Raw genomic sequence first — 17,889 nt, forward strand, 5'->3', positions numbered from 1 at the left:
TGAAATTTTGAAAAAAATACATATATTTGTAGAATTGCATCCATAGGACTCTCAAATTCATTTTAAGGGGAAACGCCTTTGATTAAAAAAATACATTACCCACAATCCTTGGGAAAAGTAGTTGCCTTCAAGTACTTGAAACGAAGCGGATTGTGTAATGTCAACGTATTGTTTTTTTGTTTTTTTCTTAGCTGGTGAGTTACATTATGTATGGTAACGTATCATTCAGTGATTCAATAACCTGTTAGGATGTATATGAAATAGCATTTTTAAAAATGTATGTATATATAAATCAACATTGCGGAAAATTCCCAATAAAATTCTAGTGTACATCAGTAACATACGGATTTAAAGTTTGACTATTGGTCTTGAATACTTTATTTTAACAAAAATCCATGAACCCATAGTGAGTAGAGTATCATTCTACGTAGTATCTAGTAATTTTCTTAGCTAATTGGTAAATTTCCCAGCCGTACTTAAATGAAGCACATGAGCTCACCCGCAGCAGCCGATGAAATAGAAGAAGAAGAAGAAGACTTTTGAAATGTCGGACCCGGCGGCTCAGGCCCAGCAACCCCGGCACCTCCCAGCCCAGTCGGCTGCCGGGTCGACTGGGTCCGGCGCCGCCGCTGCGACCGGTTCTGGTTCGGGTAACAGCGACCCGGCCAGGCCTGGGCTGAGCCAGCAGCAACGCGCCAGCCAGAAGAAAGCCCAAGTTCGAGCTTTTCCTCGAGCAAAGAAGCTCGAGAAACTTGGCGTTTTCTCCGCCTGCAAGGTAGTTAGCTCGCCACTTCCCTTGGCTGGCCAAAGTTCAGAACAAGGCATTCCACAGGAATTATTTTATTTAAACATTTAATATGTCAAATACGCAGCTAAATGAGCTAATGTTAACTTTCCCATCTAGCTAGCTACCTAGCTATACTCATATAATTATTTAAACATCAATGTTAGCTTAGCTTCAAGTCGCCTAATAATCAAGTTGAAGTTGTCTATTCTGTTGTTACAATTGGTTCATTGCCACTATGTTCATGTTCAGGCCAGTGACACATGTAAATGCAACGGATGGAAGAACCCTAACCCCCCCACGGCTCCCCGAGTCGACCTGCAGCAACAAGCCGCCAGTCTGAGCGAGCCGTGCCGCAGCTGTGGACATGCCCTGGGTATCCACCGACACACTAAACCAGCATCCTTTATACAGGGTGTCCCAAAAGTCACTATACACATCTTTTAATTTTGTTTCAAGTATCATTCGGACAGATGTGAGACTATCAGCATTTGACAGCTAAGGCTTTGCAATTTTTGTAAGAATTGTCATTCCTGAACCAATGGATCACCAATTGACATTGAAGCAGTGTTACAAAATTGACGCCTGGCAAGAAGTTTTTCTGTCCCCAGTGCCAGTTAGTAAAAGATTATATTGCTCAACAACTAGACTTTACACCGATCTGATCGGCCAGATCGGTATCGGCCAATATTTAGCATTTTATGCTGATCGGCTTTAATGTCATAATTCACCGATCCGATCAGTGACGTCATTGACGTGACGTCCGCAAAAGACATTTACTCTACATCGCCATCGTGTACAGTATATTTGAATCCAAAAGCTAGTTTATTTTTAGCCTTGTTGTGTGTCTTTTGACATGGTACTGTAAATATCTAACCACCAATAAAGTTATTTACAAAAAAATAAAACGTGGTGGTGTGGGACAGACGACACAGACGACAAGACAACTTTGCTCTTTCACGATTGCACTATGTCAGTCTACTGCAATAAAATCTTGTATTCCGATACCACCGCATCCCGTTTTTTACGATGACTGGGCTTTATCTTCTCAACTCAAATTCGACCGGATACATCCGTTACCATGGCGACAGCAACAAATGGATTGCGCCGACTGTATTATAAGAACAAAATGGGGAAAAACGTGTTGGTGGTCACCGGTGCTCGGGAGAGGATGTTATTTTAAGGATTGCTTGAGGTATATTCACTTACTTTTCATATGATATGGCTTGCAAGCAGGCAACAAAATGTTATGTAGCCTAGCAAGCTACTGCTAGCACTAACGGTTGTACCGGCATTCTGTCCTATCATGCTCTAAAGTTTCGGTGTGGGTGAAGTAATTTAATTATAATAAAGTCATAATTTAATTACAGTAAGTTAGCACCCATTATATCTGTCATGTAATGTTGGTTTGGCCTGCCTGATTAGAATACATGACCAGACTAGAGCGGTGATTTCTAACCTTTAGGGAGCCAAGGAACATATTTTACAATTGGCACACCAACAAACAAAAATGTCACAAAACGTGGAGACATTAATTAATGCATGTACTTCCTGCCATCTAAGAGAAGACCATTAATTTGTTCTGTCTGTCCCTATGCATTACTGGCATTAATAGATGAACAAAGATACATTATTCATTGTAAATATAATTTTTTGAGCAATTAAGTACACAAGTATATACAGTAAATGAACAGGTAATTTAAATAGACATTCCTCCATCTTGTGATCAGATCGGTTATCCTTTTTTTAAACTCGCTGATAGGTGATCGGCCCCAAAAATCCTGATCGTGTAAAGCCTATCAAAAACCTGAAGTCGGTAAGGGTAAAGCTTTATCTCTCTTTAAAGTTGCTGAGTTCTAGTGCAGAGCTCCCGATAGACTATTCTTGGCTTTGTGTGAACGCCTGCTCCAGAAGTTTCCGAGTTCTTGTCAGTGGTGGTAGGAGCAGGTCTTCCGCTCCGTGGTTTGTCAAGGACAGATCCTGTTTGGCCATACTTGCCATGGATAGCGTAGCTTGTACTACATGTTTGACAACCATAAAGCTTCTCAAACTGGTGCTGAACTGCATTTTGGGAACAGAAAAACCCTTCCAGACCGTTTTGTAACGGTGCACCAATGTCAACTGGTGAGCTATGCTAAGAAAAACTTCAAACAAAGCCTAAGCTGTCAAATGCTAATGGACTCACGTCTCTCCGAATCCATCTACAAAACCAATATTTATCAGGAAATTTAAAAAATGGCATATTTTGAGTTAAAAACCATATTGTCATTAATGTTGGTATTATACCTTTTATTGCTATCTATATATACAGTTGTGTGTACTAAGAGTGACCCAACATTTCTCTTAAATCATGTTTAATTGCTAATTAAATTTGGTTAAAAAAATTGCTGATCGATAAGAATCATATCGACGCATGTCAATGTTGCGAGCAGTGGACATAACAGTTGCGTTGAGCCTTTTGACAAGTGAAAAGGGTTGAATAGCTAATGACTGTGGTTACATACATCACCCTAAACTCTATTTTAAAGGTTTAAGAGCTATGCATTACAAAAACGATGAGCTGACTAGGCTATGTAATAGGTGGAAATTGATCTGCATGCATAATTACCTTCATCGCTTTCATGCTGCACCAAAGCATTACAGCTATCAATTTTTAACAAACCAGACCTACACAAACGTATCAAACCTAGCTATTTTCACACGTTATTATCCATTGAGGATTTTTTGAAGTAGATCCCAGTGTGTGGAAAACAAGCAAGTACCACGTCATTGATGGAATAACTCAGTGTGGGGGTGGATATTATGTTAAATAGCCCAACTGTGGCATAACAGTTGGGAGGAAGTGCAGATTTTCAGAAATAGGCAGGTAATTAAAGATTTACTTGGTTGTTTAATTTCACAATTTACTTCAGACATACAATTATTTGTATAAAAACATTAAAAAGTAAATTTTATTATTATTATTTTTTTAATGTTCCTTTTAATTTGAATACATCAAGCGTTATTCCAGTGACATCCTGCCTCCATTCCAATGCCTCTTTGTGTCTTGCAGCCGACCACGTGTCCCACCTGGAGAACGTGTCCGAGGATGAGATCAACAGGCTGCTGGGAATGGTGGTGGATGTGGAGAACTTGTTCATGTCTGTGCATAAGGAGGAGGACACTGACACAAAGCAGGTCTACTTCTACCTGTTCAAGGTGAGCGCACACATTAAAGCAGTGACTAAGAAAACCCGAGATCAATCCAATGTGTAGTAACATAGAGTATGCCTGTTTTTTGTTGTCTTTATTCCGTAGTTGCTGAGGAAATGCATCCTGCAGATGAGCCAGCCAGTGGTAGAAGGATCACTGGGCAGTCCGCCCTTTGAAAAACCCAACATTGAGCAGGTGAATGTCAAATGTAACTTCAAAGTCTTTGATTTAAATATATTATCAAAAAAAAAAAAATTTGGACTTCACCAATTTATTCATTTAAGATTACAATTTAATACAACTTCTTCTCGTAATATTATGACACGTTTTGTCAAAAAAATAGACTTTACGCGATCAGGATTTTTGGGGCCGATCAGCGAGTTTAAAAAAATGATAACCAATCACCGATCCGATCACAAGATGGAGCAACGTGTCTATTTGAATGACCTGTTCCTTTACTGCTCCATAAAGGTTACAACATGACAGGAATAATGGGTGCTAACTTACTGTAATTCAATTACTTTATTGTAATTAAATTACTTCACCCACACCGAGACTTTAAAGCATGATTCGACAGAACGCCTGCATGTTTATGTCCAACCACTAGCTTGCTAGGCTACATAACGTTTTGTTGCCTGCTTGTGAGCCGTATCGTATTCAAAGTACGGGAACATACCTCAAGCAAGCCTTAAACGAATGTCCTCTCCTGAGCAGTGGTGACCGCCAACACATGTTTTCCCCCATTTTGTCTTTATAATACAGTCGGCCCGATTCACTCTTGTTGTTGTCGCCACGGTAACGAGTGTATCCGGTCGCATTTGAGTTGACAAGACCTCGGATAAGCGTAAGACAATGGATGGAAGGATGGAAGGTAAAGCCCAATGATCGTAAAAAACGGGATGCGGTGGTATCGGAATACAAGATTTTATTGGAGTAGTCTGACATAGTGCCATCGTGAAAGACCAAATTTGTCTTGTCGTCTGATCCGGGCATTACGTCTGTCTCAGACGTGTTGTTTGTCCCACACCGCCATATATTTTTTAAAATAACTTTATTGTTGGTCAGACATTAAGAGTACTATTGTCAAAAGACACACGAGGCTAAAAATAAACTAGCTTTTGGATTCAAATATACTATACACGATGGCGACGCGGAGTAAATTTCTTTTGCGGAGGGATCTGCGAATTATGACATTAAAGCCGATCAGCATAAAATGCTAATTATCGACCGATACCGGGTCAGACACTTATGTGGTATGCATTTCTCTTTGTTTTATGTTTAGTTTTTCAGTAAACCTCAACTGGGACAGGCAATAAACCACTTGAAAAGCAAGCATTAACCTCTGCTAAACTGCTGCTTATTTTGAAGTTCACTGCCGGCATCTACCGCTCACAAGTAAAGACAAAAAAATCGACTGAGCGAATTTGTAAATCGGGTCACTTGTAATGTTTGGATCAGACTACAAGATAAATGTGGTCTTTAAAGATGGCACTATGTCAGACTACTGCCATAAAATGTTGCCGTATCTCGGTCAACCACTGGCAACACTACACGACATTTATTACGATACCACTGTATCCCGTCTTTTACGATCACTGGGCATTATCTTGTCAAATCAAACACTGTCGGGGAGGCGGAACCAGAAAACGTGTCACCGCTAAACATGACTGGACATCTCACATCTGTGGTCATGAAGTCCTTTGAACATCTCGTGCTGGACCACCTCAAGCGTCTCACCTGCCATCTGCCAGTGGATTTACAACTTCGTGACGGGCAGGACACAGCAGGTGAGGCTGGGGGAGTCCACTTCATCCACACGCAGCATCAGCACTGGGGCGCCCCAAGGTTGTGTCCTCTCTCCGCTGCTCTTCTCTCTCTACACAAACGACTGCACCTTAATGCACCCGGGTGTCAAACTCCTGAAGTTTGCAGATGACACCACTGTCATCGCCCTCAACAAGGTCGGTGACGAGTCTGCATATCGATAGGTAGTGGAGCGGCTGGAGCGACACAATCTGGAGCTGAACACGCTCAAGACTGTAGAGATGATCGTGGACTTCAGGAGGCATCCTTCGCCACAGCTGCCCCTCACGCTGTCCAGCTGCCTTGTGTCAACCGTCGAGACCTTCAAGTTCCTGGGAATTACAGTCTCTCAGGACCTGAAGTGGGCAATCAACATCAACTCCGTCCTCAAAAAGGCTCATCAGAGGATGTACTTCCTGCGGCTTCTGAGAAAGCATGGCGTGCCACAGGAGCTGCTGAGGCAGTTCTACGCAGCAGTCATCGAATCAGTCCTGTGTTCCTCCATCACAGTCTGGTTTGGTGCTGCTACAAAAAAGGACAAACTCCGACTGCAATGGACAATCAAAACTGCTGAAAAGATTGTCGGTACCCCCCTTTCCACCCTTGAGGACTTCCACGCTGCCAGAACTAAGACAAGAGCGTGCAAAATCCTCTCGGAACTTCCACATTCCGGTCACCGGCTCTTCCGACTCCTTCCCTCAGGTAGGCGCTACCGATCAATGCAAACTAGAACTTGCAGACATTCCAACAGCTTCTTCCCTTTTGCAATCAACTTCTTAAACAGCTAACCTACAATTCCATTTCAACATGCTGTCAATTTTTTTGTCTTGAGTTTGTTGTCACATTTCTGTCCGGCCAATTATATATTACTTGTGCACTCACTATAGTAGTCTCGCCATGCTGCTCTATTTGCATATCTGTTGTTGACCAGTACTGGCCACTCATGCCAGAGTAGCATCTGCACCACTTGCACACTGACTGAGGAGTATCTGCAACATTTGCACAATCAACATTGTCCCAGATTATCGCACTACAAGTCACTTTAAACTGCATACATTATTTGAAGTTCAGTGACTGTTTTTATCAATGTCTTTATGTCTCAAAAGTGTTCTCTGTCAATTGAGTGTCTGTTGTCGTGCTAGAGCGGCTCCAACTACCGGAGACAAATTCCTTGTGTGTTTTTTGGACATACTTTGCAAATAAAGATTATTCTGATTCTAATACACCCGTTACCATGGCGATGATAACAACAGTGGATCGTGCTGTCAGAGAGTTGTCGTTGATATGTCACACTACACAGAAGATCAAAAGACCAAGAAATCAAACATGCTAGACTTTTCATTTTGGCGTCGTATGGCTGTTGTTTGCCCAAATCGTTGGTCATGGATTATGTCACACTACGAGAAGTTTTGTGTTTTGTTGCCAATATCGGGGCTAAAGTCCTGTATTCTGATCTAGGCATGAATTGAGGTACCACTGTATCTCCTGTGTTCTTTTCCAAAGGGCGTGCTGAACTTTGTGCAGTACAAATTCAGTCACCTTGCGCCCAAGGAGCGCCAGACTATGTTCGAGCTGTCCAAGATGTTTCTGCTGTGCCTCAACTACTGGAAGCTGGAGACGCCCACACAGTACCGGCAGCGAACGCAAAAGGACGACGGCACGGCCTACAAGGTGGACTACACACGCTGGCTGTGCTACTGCCACGTGCCGCAGAGCAACGACAGCCTGCCGCGCTATGAGACCACGCACGTCTTCGGACGCAGCCTGCTCAAGTCCATCTTCTCTGTCACGCGGCGCCAGCTGCTGGAGAAGTTCCGTGTGGAGAAGGACAAGCTTCTGCCCGAGAAGCGCACGCTCATTCTGACTCACTTCCCCAAGTAAGTGCATGTCAACATGTCTCAAACAAACATCTTTTGAGCCACTAAGAACTAGAATGGGCTGACTCTATGTTTTTCATTTTCAAGGGGATTGATAAAAAGTTTTATAGATGCCACTAAAATTACAATAGTGGTGTAAATCCAAACATCTGTCAAATCTGTCTTTAACAAAACAAAAAAGGTACTGAGTGCAATAATGGCCTGCCCCCAATATGCCAGAATCAGAACTCAACCTTGATTTTAGACCAGTAGTCATCTGAAAGATCTTCATTAATTGCTGCACTTAAAAATGACAGAAGTCCGCTCTCGTTCTCACTGGCTCAATTTAGAATTGTGTGAATGCTGATTATTCTGTCAATATTCGCCATTCTTCTCTTTCCACATTTCTTCAGTGATTTAAACTTTTTCCAACTTCAAATCCTTCATCTCATTCTGGACATGTTAGGAACTATTTTCCATATTCCCAGAATTCCTACTTTTCTGGCAATTCCCAATTTTTTAATGAATATAATTCCTTTTGAAATGAATGGAGACATTTTCCAAGTTTAACTCATCCCTGTTTCACAATTTATTTCAACCGATCCAAACCATTCCAAATTCAAACTGTTCGTTTTATTCACTTATTTTCACATTCCCCAAATTACCATGTTTTTCAGTTTTCTCATATTGTTTCTGACAAAATTAGCAAATAAATGCAAATATTTTACATATTGACCCTCCTTCCGCATTTCTTGACCAATTCAAACCATTCTAATTTAAAACTGTTCAGATCATTCGGGACATACAGATTAAGAAACTATTTATCTTAATCGCCAAATTCTTACATTTCCAGAATAAAATTATAAATTTAAGAGATTCTACATCTTAACGTCCTCCTTCCACATTTCTTGAATGATTAAAACCATTTTAACCTCAAACTGTTACACATTTCCCAAATTCCCACATTTTCACAGTAAAATTCCCAAATTAAGAGAGATATTTTACATATTTACCTCCTCCTTCCACATTTCACATTCCAACTTCAAGTCTTACATTCTACAATTTAACAAGTCAGTTAATTCCACAGCGTTGCAGTTTTGTATCAACTTTTCGGAACACGAATTAATCTTGTTGTCAGGTTTCTGTCCATGCTGGAGGAGGAAATCTACGGGGAAAATTCTCCTATCTGGGAGGCCGACTTCACCGTGCCTGCCGCCGATGGTGCGCAGCTGGGACATCAGACGGGTGAGGCAGGAGAATGGAAATTGTTTTTAAAATGTATTTACCTATAACGTGTAAAAAATACACACGGTCACGAGACAAATATGACTTTATTCTCTTGATGTAAGATCGATACATACTTTATTCATTCCATGAGGGAAGTTAAATTGTCACAGCCGCAATATTCACACATATTCGCGAATGTTGATAGTATAGAAACAATAAACAGTTAAAATACAAAGAGCAGCATTTAGAAGGAACTAAAAGAAATGTAAATCTAATCAAGCCAAGGGGGGGCGGGAGATGGAACAAGATTAAGATGTTACATGATGGTGTGCTAAGTAATAAATAGTCTAATTATGCTAAGTAATGTTACTAACTTTTGGCAACAAAAATACAACATTCTCAAAGTATTATGACTTTTTAAATTACTTTTCATTCTGTATTACTGCTGTCTTTTTAAGACTATCTCAAAAAATGCTTTTCGTAATAACTTTTTTCCCCCAAGAAGTCACATTTTATTGTGTAAAAATAACAACTATATGCCATATTTGTGATTATTCTCTAAATATTTTGACTGTTTTCATGAAAAAGGGTTAGGACTGTCAGACTTTTTTATTTAAAAAAATAAAATATGACTTTATTCTTGTTTAAAAAATATATCTCCAAAACTGTTAATCTTGAAAATGTCTTTATTGTCATAAATTACAACATTTTGGGAAAAAATGTAACTTTATTCTTGAAAAATATGGCTTTATAGAAAAAATATATAAATCTATGTCTCCTAAGGTTGGCTTGGGAATGCCTCGGGAACCCTCCCGGAACAGCTAGATGAAGTGGCTGGGGAGAGGGAAGTCTTGGTTTCCCTGCTTAAATTGCTGCTCCTGCAATCCCACCTCAGAGATGGATGGATAAAAAATACATATATATATATAAAAAATAAAATACAATTCTCAAAAATATTAACCTTAAGACCGTTTATCTAAAATAAACCCTGACTTCACTCTCTTAATACTACTAATACAACAACAAAAACTAACAACTTTACTCTCATTGTTTGACTTTTTCTTCTTAAATTATTCTTTTCACATACATTGACCTAATATATTTTTTCTGGAAAAATAAACTCATTATGTAGGACATAATGTAATGTGCCTTTTTCGCAGATGAAAGATGACTTTATTGTTAATCAAAATGTAGCATTATCTTTATAAAAACAATGTTTGGATTGGATGGGATATCATTTGATAGTGCATGTGTACCTAAAGAATTGGCTGGTGAGTGTGGGTTTAGGAAAATAGAGAAATGATGTGTGTTATGTCTTCCAGTGATCAGTCCGGCGGCGGTGTCGAGCTCGTCCGCCCTCTCCAAGGCTCTGAGCGCGGGTGCGTCTCTGGGCGGTCTGGACGCGACGGGTTCGGAGCCAGTTCCAGGTTCCGTGTCTTTGATGTGTTGAGGCTGTCACTAGTTCTTATTCTTAACTGATTCTTAAATGTTCTTCCTTTCCAGGTGAGAAGCGTAAACTCTCTGAGGCGCTGACGCTGGAGGACGCAAAGCGCATCCGCGTGATGGGGGACATTCCCATGGAGCTGGTCAACGAGGTCATGATGACCATCACAGACCCCGCCGCCATGTTGGGCCCCGAGGTCAGTCAGTTGATCCTGAATTAAAACACCACTTTATTCTGGTAATATTAGTATTTATCCTCCCAAAACCTGATATTTCATCACAAAAATACAACTATTCTTGTGATGTTATGACTGTATTTTTTTGGGGGGGGGGAATGACTTTATTCTCGTATTATCAGAATCAGAATCATCTTTATTTGCCAAGTATGTCCAAAAACACACAAGGAATTTGTCTCCGGTAGTTGGAGCCGCTCTAGTACAACAACAGAAACTCAATTGAAAGAGAACACTTTGGAGACAGAAAGACATTGACAAAAAAAACAGTCACTGAGCAGTAAAGGGTTGCTAGTTATCTGGTAATGCCGGTACATTTTTTTTTTTTTTTTTTGACAATGCACTGTGGCTTTTTTCTCAAAATAAAACTTTATCTGCATGATAACTTTAGAATTTACTTTTTTTCTTGGAAAAATGTCCAGAAATTTAAAATTTTTATCAGAAAATATGACTATTATAGTTAGGTTCCAACATTTTAGCTTGAAAAAGTGTCGTAAAAAATATCTTGTATAGTTCCGCATTTTTCGGACTGTAAGGCTCACTTAAAATCCTTAAATTTTCTCAAAAATCAACAGTGTGGTTTATAATCCGGTGCACTTTATGTAAGAATTCTGGTTGTGCTTACTGACTTCGAACCGATTTTATGTGTTACACGCCGCTCAAAAATCTGTCAAAATGTTTTAGTATGAATTTGGTAAACTACGAAGCCGGATTGTCTGAGCATTACGGCTACCGTAGTGAGGTGCCTCGCGGAGTAATAATTTCCGTGTTTCAACATAATATTATGGTGTCTGTAAAAGTGACTTATCTGACTGTTGTGTTTCACTTAATGCACTTTATAATCCGGTGCGCCCTATGTATGAAAATAGACCTGTTCATTGATAGTGCGCGTTATAATCCGGTGCGCTTTATAGTCCAAAAAATATGGTACACCTTTTAAAAAAAAAAAATACATTTCATGCATTACATTACACAGTACATAAAATCATTTTATCTAGAAAATATTATCATTTTCAGACTCTTTTCTCGAACAATACAGCTTTATTCTCGTAGTTAGTTTTCCCAAAAATACAGCTTTATTCTCATATTACGACTGTCCATAAAATGACATACCTCGAGAAAATACTTCATTTTGTCTCGAAAAAAATTATTTTTATATTGAAAAATACATTCTCAAAAGAGAGGGTTTTTTTTTGTATTCTAACTTTCTCAAAAACATAGGACATTTTGCGAAAATGCAATTTCCTTGAAAAAATTTTTTCTCTTAATATTACGTTTTTGTCAAAATAATACAGCTCTATTGTCATAATATTACAGCTTTCCATCTCCAGAAATACTTCATTCTATCTCCCAAAAATATTACATTTTCTTTCCTAATTGTTTTCTTCCTCTAACAGTACGACTTTGTTTGTTAAAAAATAAAAAATAAATACGACATAAAAAAAATGACATTACATACATTTTCTCTTAAAAAAACTATTTTTCACTTCATCTTACAATTTCTTTCTCCAAAATACAGCTTTATTCTCGTAATATTACAACTTGAAAAATACTTTTTTTCTCATAATAGTATGACTTTTTTCTAAAAAATGTTACTTGTAATTTCTTGACTTTATTCATCAAATAAGATTATATTCTCGTCACATTGCAACTTTTTCTTTAAGTGACATTTCATCTCAAAGACTATTCTCATAATATTTAAAAATATTCTAAAGAAATTACTTTTTCTTCTCAATATTACGACTTTACTGTATACCTCCAAAAAATTCTTCATTTTATCTAAAACAAATATGACATTCTCTTAATATTAAAACATTTTAAGTAATATTGTTCTTTTTAAAATCTAACACAATTGTCAGTGGCATACAGAATTGACGTGATGGGGCACATTTCCATTTTCAGACCAACCTGCTGACGCCCAATGCGGCCCGGGATGAGACAGCGCGTCTGGAGGAGCGTCGCGGCATCATCGAGTTCCACGTGATTGGCAACTCACTGTCTCAAAAGTCCAACAAGAAGATCTTGATGTGGCTTGTGGGCCTGCAGAATGTCTTCTCGCACCAGTTACCTCGCATGCCCAAAGAGTACATAACGCGCCTCGTCTTTGACCCGTAAGATTTCCACCCGTCTCATACTGCATACCCACTCCATATGTCTCCTAACTGTTTTTCTTCTCGACAAACAGGAAGCACAAGACCTTGGCCCTCATCAAAGACGGCCGTGTCATCGGGGGCATCTGTTTTAGGATGTTTCCTACTCAGGGCTTCACAGAGATTGTCTTCTGTGCTGTCACCTCCAATGAGCAAGTCAAGGTATGCCAAACTAGCTTCTTTGTCACTCATTGTTTAACTATTGACAGGGGTTAACTTATTTTTATACTTAAATGAACATTAATATAGTTACTTGAAACATTGCCTGCACAGTTAATGGTAGCAGTTTGAACCCTGGAATGGACTGTTTTCTGTTTCCATTAGTTTCTTTTTCTGTACTTGTTTCCTCATAGAAATTTCAAAAATATGACCTTTTTTCTAGAAAGAATAAAACATTACTACTGTACTATTCTTGGAAGAGTCTGACATTTTATCTTTGAAGATACTGCATGTCATTTTATATTTAAAAATATGTAATTGTATCAATAAAATAAATTTTATGATTGGAGTAAGTCTTGAAGAGTTATGACCTTATATATAAAAAAAGGTTTTTTTTATTGGGGGGAAAAAATTTGGGGGGGAAAAAAACTTCATTCTCATAAATTTAGATTATTTTTTTAAAATACTCATCTTTAAAAGTGTTACTTTATCCTCATGAAATGAAGAAATTCTAACAAAATATATTTTATCTTGAAAAAGTATGACATCTAAGTAGAAAACCATTAAATTTTATCGAAAAAAAATTAGTCTCGGGGGATGACTATTTTGAAAAAAATGTGGCTTTATTCTTGGTAGATTTGTGGTTTTTGTATCGAAAAAAAAAATTAAGAAAAAAAAACTTAATCTTGGAAAAAGATTACTAATTGCGATTTTTTTTTCCTTTCTTTTCTCTTAACTCTAAAAAAAGTTTATTGATTGACAAAATCTGTGTTCTGATGACTAACTTTTCGATTTTTAAGAATTTTTTATTTGAACTTTGAGCCAAATGACTGTCTCTTTATATTCTACAAAGTACTTTGAAGGATTAGACTCAAACCAAAATCCTGTCTATCCTCGCTCTCCTCCCCTCGTCAGGGCTACGGCACACACTTGATGAACCACCTGAAGGAGTACCACATTAAACACAACATCCTCTACTTCCTCACGTACGCCGACGAGTATGCCATCGGCTACTTCAAGAAGCAGGTGAGCTCCCGACTCTCTACTTCCGAACCATTTTGTCCTCAAATTGGACTCATTTTCTCCTTCTGGCAGGGCTTCTCTAAAGACATCAAAGTGCCCAAGAGTCGCTACCTGGGCTACATTAAAGACTATGAGGGAGCCACCCTGATGGAGTGCGAGTTGAACCCCAGGATTCCCTACACAGAACTGTCACACATCATCAAGAGGCAGAAAGAGGTGAGCCATCCAACCAGATACAGTTCTAATCATTTTTGATATTAACTTCATTTATGGAGCACCTTAGAAAACACATTTGCAAAGTGCTTTGACAGAATGAGAAGAACACAATGGATAAAAACACAGTAGGATACCAACGTCATAATCATATAAAAACTACAACAACAAAACGATAGGGTAGAGACCAAGAGGGTTACTGTGGAATGATAAAAAAAAGAGTTGGGTAAATATAGTTTAAAACACATAAAGTCCCAAAAATAAAATGAAGTCTACTTAAAAAACAATAATTAAAAAAGAGTAAATAAATAAATACAGAGGTTGGAGAAGATGCCGTGACATAAAAGCCAGGCTGTAAAAGTGTGTTTTTCAGAAGTCATTTCAAAGATCCCACTGATTTTGCACGTCTCAGCGCCACTGGCATGTCGTTTCAAAGTCGAGGCGCTCTGATGGAAAATGCTCATCACTTTTAGTTTCACGCCTTGACTTTGGAACAAACATAAGGCCTTCACTCGAGGATCTGAGGCCGCGGCTAGGCTCATACGTGGTTAAAAGTTTATGTAGCTCGGAGCCAGGCCCATATGTGCTTTAAAAGTAATCAGTAAAATCTTAAAATAAATTCTAAAGCAGACTGGGATCCAATGAAGTGGTGGTAAAATTGGAGTGATGTGGTTTTTCTTTAACAATGGTGGCATCCTCCTGGTCAGATCATCAAGAAGCTAATTGAGAGGAAGCAGAATCAGATCAGGAAGGTCTACCCGGGCCTCACGTGCTTCAAGGAGGGCGTGCGGCAGATTCCCGTGGAGAGTATTCCCGGCATACGTGAGTGTTTGTGTCACAACACAACAACAACACAATATAATGTAAGTGCGTTGACGTTGTCGTCGTTGTCCATAGGAGAAACGGGATGGAAGCCTAGCGCCAAGGAGAAAGTGTAAGTACAGTGTGGATTTGTTAGCTCTGTTTTATTATTGGCTCACAGGAAAAGGCTGTAAGGAGTATCACTTAGTTTTAATGTGTATTTTTTTAAATAATTTTGTCATGTACAACAACTGTCAGGTGCTGGAAAAGCTGGAAAATCAGATTCATTTTATATAAAGCTGTACGCTATTGTATGATATAATGGTAACACCTGTTTTTCCTTAAAAGGGGCCCTTTCTTATTAAATCATTTAAAATAAGGATTTTATAATCTGCTTTTGGTGCTAAAAGCAATGACGTGTGTTTTATAGGAAAGAAGTGAAGGACCCTGATGTGTTGTACAACATGCTCAAGAACCTACTGGCCCAGATAAAGGTAACGTACACGTACTTGTAAGAGCATATCCAGGTTAAAAGGCTTTTTAATGTAAAACTGTGGTATATTGGCTCAAACCAAACATTTATTTTTTTTTCAGGTCATAGACTGCATTTTGTAGCCTACCTGTTGTTTTATCATTTTGGCATATGCATGCGCTCTCTGAATTTGCAGACTCATCCTGATGCTTGGCCCTTCATGGAGCCCGTCAAGAAGTCTGAAGCGCCCGATTACTACGAGATCATCCGCTTCCCCATTGGTATGCTGATACTGATTACATATTAGTTGATAATGATGATATGACATATATGAAATATTCAAAAATATTAAATATTAAACATAGTAGCTAAAAGATCTTAAAGATATGACAAATATTAAACATTGTTTATTGAAGTCTTTACATGTTTGACTTTTCTCGGAAAAATTTATCACGTTAATTCTTTCGCCAGCAGTAATCATGGCAGGTTCAATTCCAATGAATGGAAGCGAATGACGAGCATAAACTCTCAAACTATCCCCTTTTTATTTTCACCCACGTCCCGTTACCCATTAGTTGGCCAACAATCCAACGCTTGGTGAGTTGTGCTTCACAATGATAGTAATGGGGGACGGGCGTCCCGCTGGCCGTCGTGGCCGCTCGTCGCCGACCGCGAGGGTTGTGGGGCGGAGGGGCTAGAATGGGGAGTAGAACTGCGAAGGGAATACATTTGTAAAAATCAAAGGAACCAGCCAGAGTGACTTGTCGCGCTAGGCCATGGCCGCTTAAACCGAGATGGGAGGAGCATATCAGCATGCCGCAAATGAAGCTATTGGACGTTCAGTGTGTACAAATAATTGACGCTATCAAACTCTTGCGAGGGACACGAGTCTGAACGTTGCATCGTAGGATGCGACATCGCTTCGAATGCTTGGCCGCCCTGGCCCAAGCTTCAACACTAGCATACGCCGTGATATGGACCAATCAGAGCCAATCTTCCGTATGTAAATTGGGGAAGATGAGCGATCCAATCTGAGCAAAGTTTATTTACGTCTCATAATAATGCGAAATCCGACCAAATGTAAAGAATTCAACGATTTGTGCTTCAGAAATGCTTCAATTGGTTGTGCTGCACCTTCTGGTGTGGCTGCCTTAGCCACTGGGGGGCAGAATCAAACACACAAAACGTAGAAGAATCACCACTACGCTGTAATACTAGTCGTTTATGTACAAATAAAGAACCTGTACTCGTCTATTGTGATAGTGTATGTCTACATGTGTTGCTTCGTCGTTTGTGTTCAATTAGCCATTGCCGAAGTGGTTATAACACTGCCACTATTAATGCGAATCGTTAGCACATCTGTGGCGTTTTCAATTATTTTTAGCATTGAACTCGCGGGGGCATTTTTCTAAGGCAAAGTTGGTTGTTTGAAATACACAACTTGTAATTATTTTTGTTCTCTGTTAGTTTGACAGCAAACTTTATCTGGGATTCGCATTAAACAACTTGAAGAATTGTTCACTATCTGCCGAACTGCTGCTTAATATGAAGTGAGTCGAGTTTGAGTTTAATGCCACCATACGGCACTCCAATCTCAAATTTGCGCTCGCAAGTCAAAGCAAAAAAAAGCAGCCCAATGAGAGCTCGTATCTAAAAAAAACGAAGGTCTGCACCACTGTAACTCAAATCCACATCTGTCCGCAGACCTGAAGACTATGACAGAGCGCCTGAAGAACCGCTACTACGTGACCAAGAAGCTGTTCATCGCCGACCTGCAGCGCATCATCACCAACTGCCGAGAGTACAATCCGCCCGACAGCGAGTACTGCAAGTCGGCCAACACGCTCGAGAAGTTCTTCTACTTCAAGCTCAAAGACGGCGGCCTCATTGAGAAATGAGTTTTGTGTTTTTTTTGGGTTGTTGTTGTCGGGTTTTGTTTTTTGCACGGGACTCGAACACGACACAACGCAGTACCAAAGGTTCTCACCAGAAACCAATTTTATTTATAACACATCATTCCTCTTGTTGAGTCGCCAAATACTGGACTTGAAAGCCACGTTGCCTTCAGTTACTGACACACTTGAAGCTCCCGGCTGCGCTTTTTGCTTTCCTTTTGTTGCAATTTTTTTATTTAAATGTGAAAATAAGAGCACAAAATGGAGTTAATGCTAGAAAGTCAACATGTTTCAATTAACATTTTAGGTCTTGTTTGTCACCAACACTGTCACAATAATTGTTTTGTTAGTGTTTTCAGCTCCTTTGTGCTTAAAACGTGATAGAACAGAGGTTTAAAAAAATATACATTTTGTTGTTCCTCTGGCTTAAAATGTTTGCTTAAAAAGTGCATTAATTGGGTGCTACACAAGAATTTGCTGCCTTCACATACATCCAGTAAAAAACTAAATAATCTCATGGTTGTTTTCTACTTGAACCATGAAACGTTACGTTTGACGTCACAGTTCAAATGACAATTACTGTCACTGTAGTACTATTGATGACAATAAAGGGTTTTTTTTCGTTGTAAATGGTCTTT

The 17,889-nt window shown here is 39.2% G+C and overlaps 1 protein-coding gene across 2 annotated transcripts; it reads left to right on the forward strand.

Moving 5' to 3' along the window:
• The first annotated feature begins 176 nt into the window (after positions 1-176).
• Positions 177-17,881, forward strand: kat2a (K(lysine) acetyltransferase 2A). 2 transcript variants are annotated; one of them, XM_061701596.1, is made up of 17 exons: positions 177-775; positions 1,037-1,160; positions 3,837-3,982; positions 4,082-4,171; positions 7,283-7,656; positions 8,774-8,880; positions 10,185-10,289; positions 10,366-10,502; positions 12,441-12,649; positions 12,724-12,850; positions 13,763-13,873; positions 13,943-14,086; positions 14,791-14,905; positions 14,981-15,017; positions 15,315-15,378; positions 15,553-15,637; positions 17,061-17,881. In XM_061701596.1, exons 1-17 carry the CDS (start codon positions 545-547, stop codon positions 17,252-17,254), a joined length of 2,400 nt encoding a protein of 799 aa, XP_061557580.1. In that variant the 5' UTR covers positions 177-544; the 3' UTR covers positions 17,255-17,881. The 2 variants fall into 2 exon arrangements, with proteins under 2 accessions (XP_061557580.1, XP_061557581.1); XM_061701597.1 differs by having other exon boundaries at positions 10,185-10,241.
• Positions 17,882-17,889: the final 8 nt, after the last annotated feature.

The sequence above is a fragment of the Phycodurus eques genome, chromosome 16 (genome assembly GCF_024500275.1).
Source record: "Phycodurus eques isolate BA_2022a chromosome 16, UOR_Pequ_1.1, whole genome shotgun sequence".
Classification (NCBI taxonomy): Eukaryota; Metazoa; Chordata; class Actinopteri; order Syngnathiformes; family Syngnathidae; genus Phycodurus; species Phycodurus eques.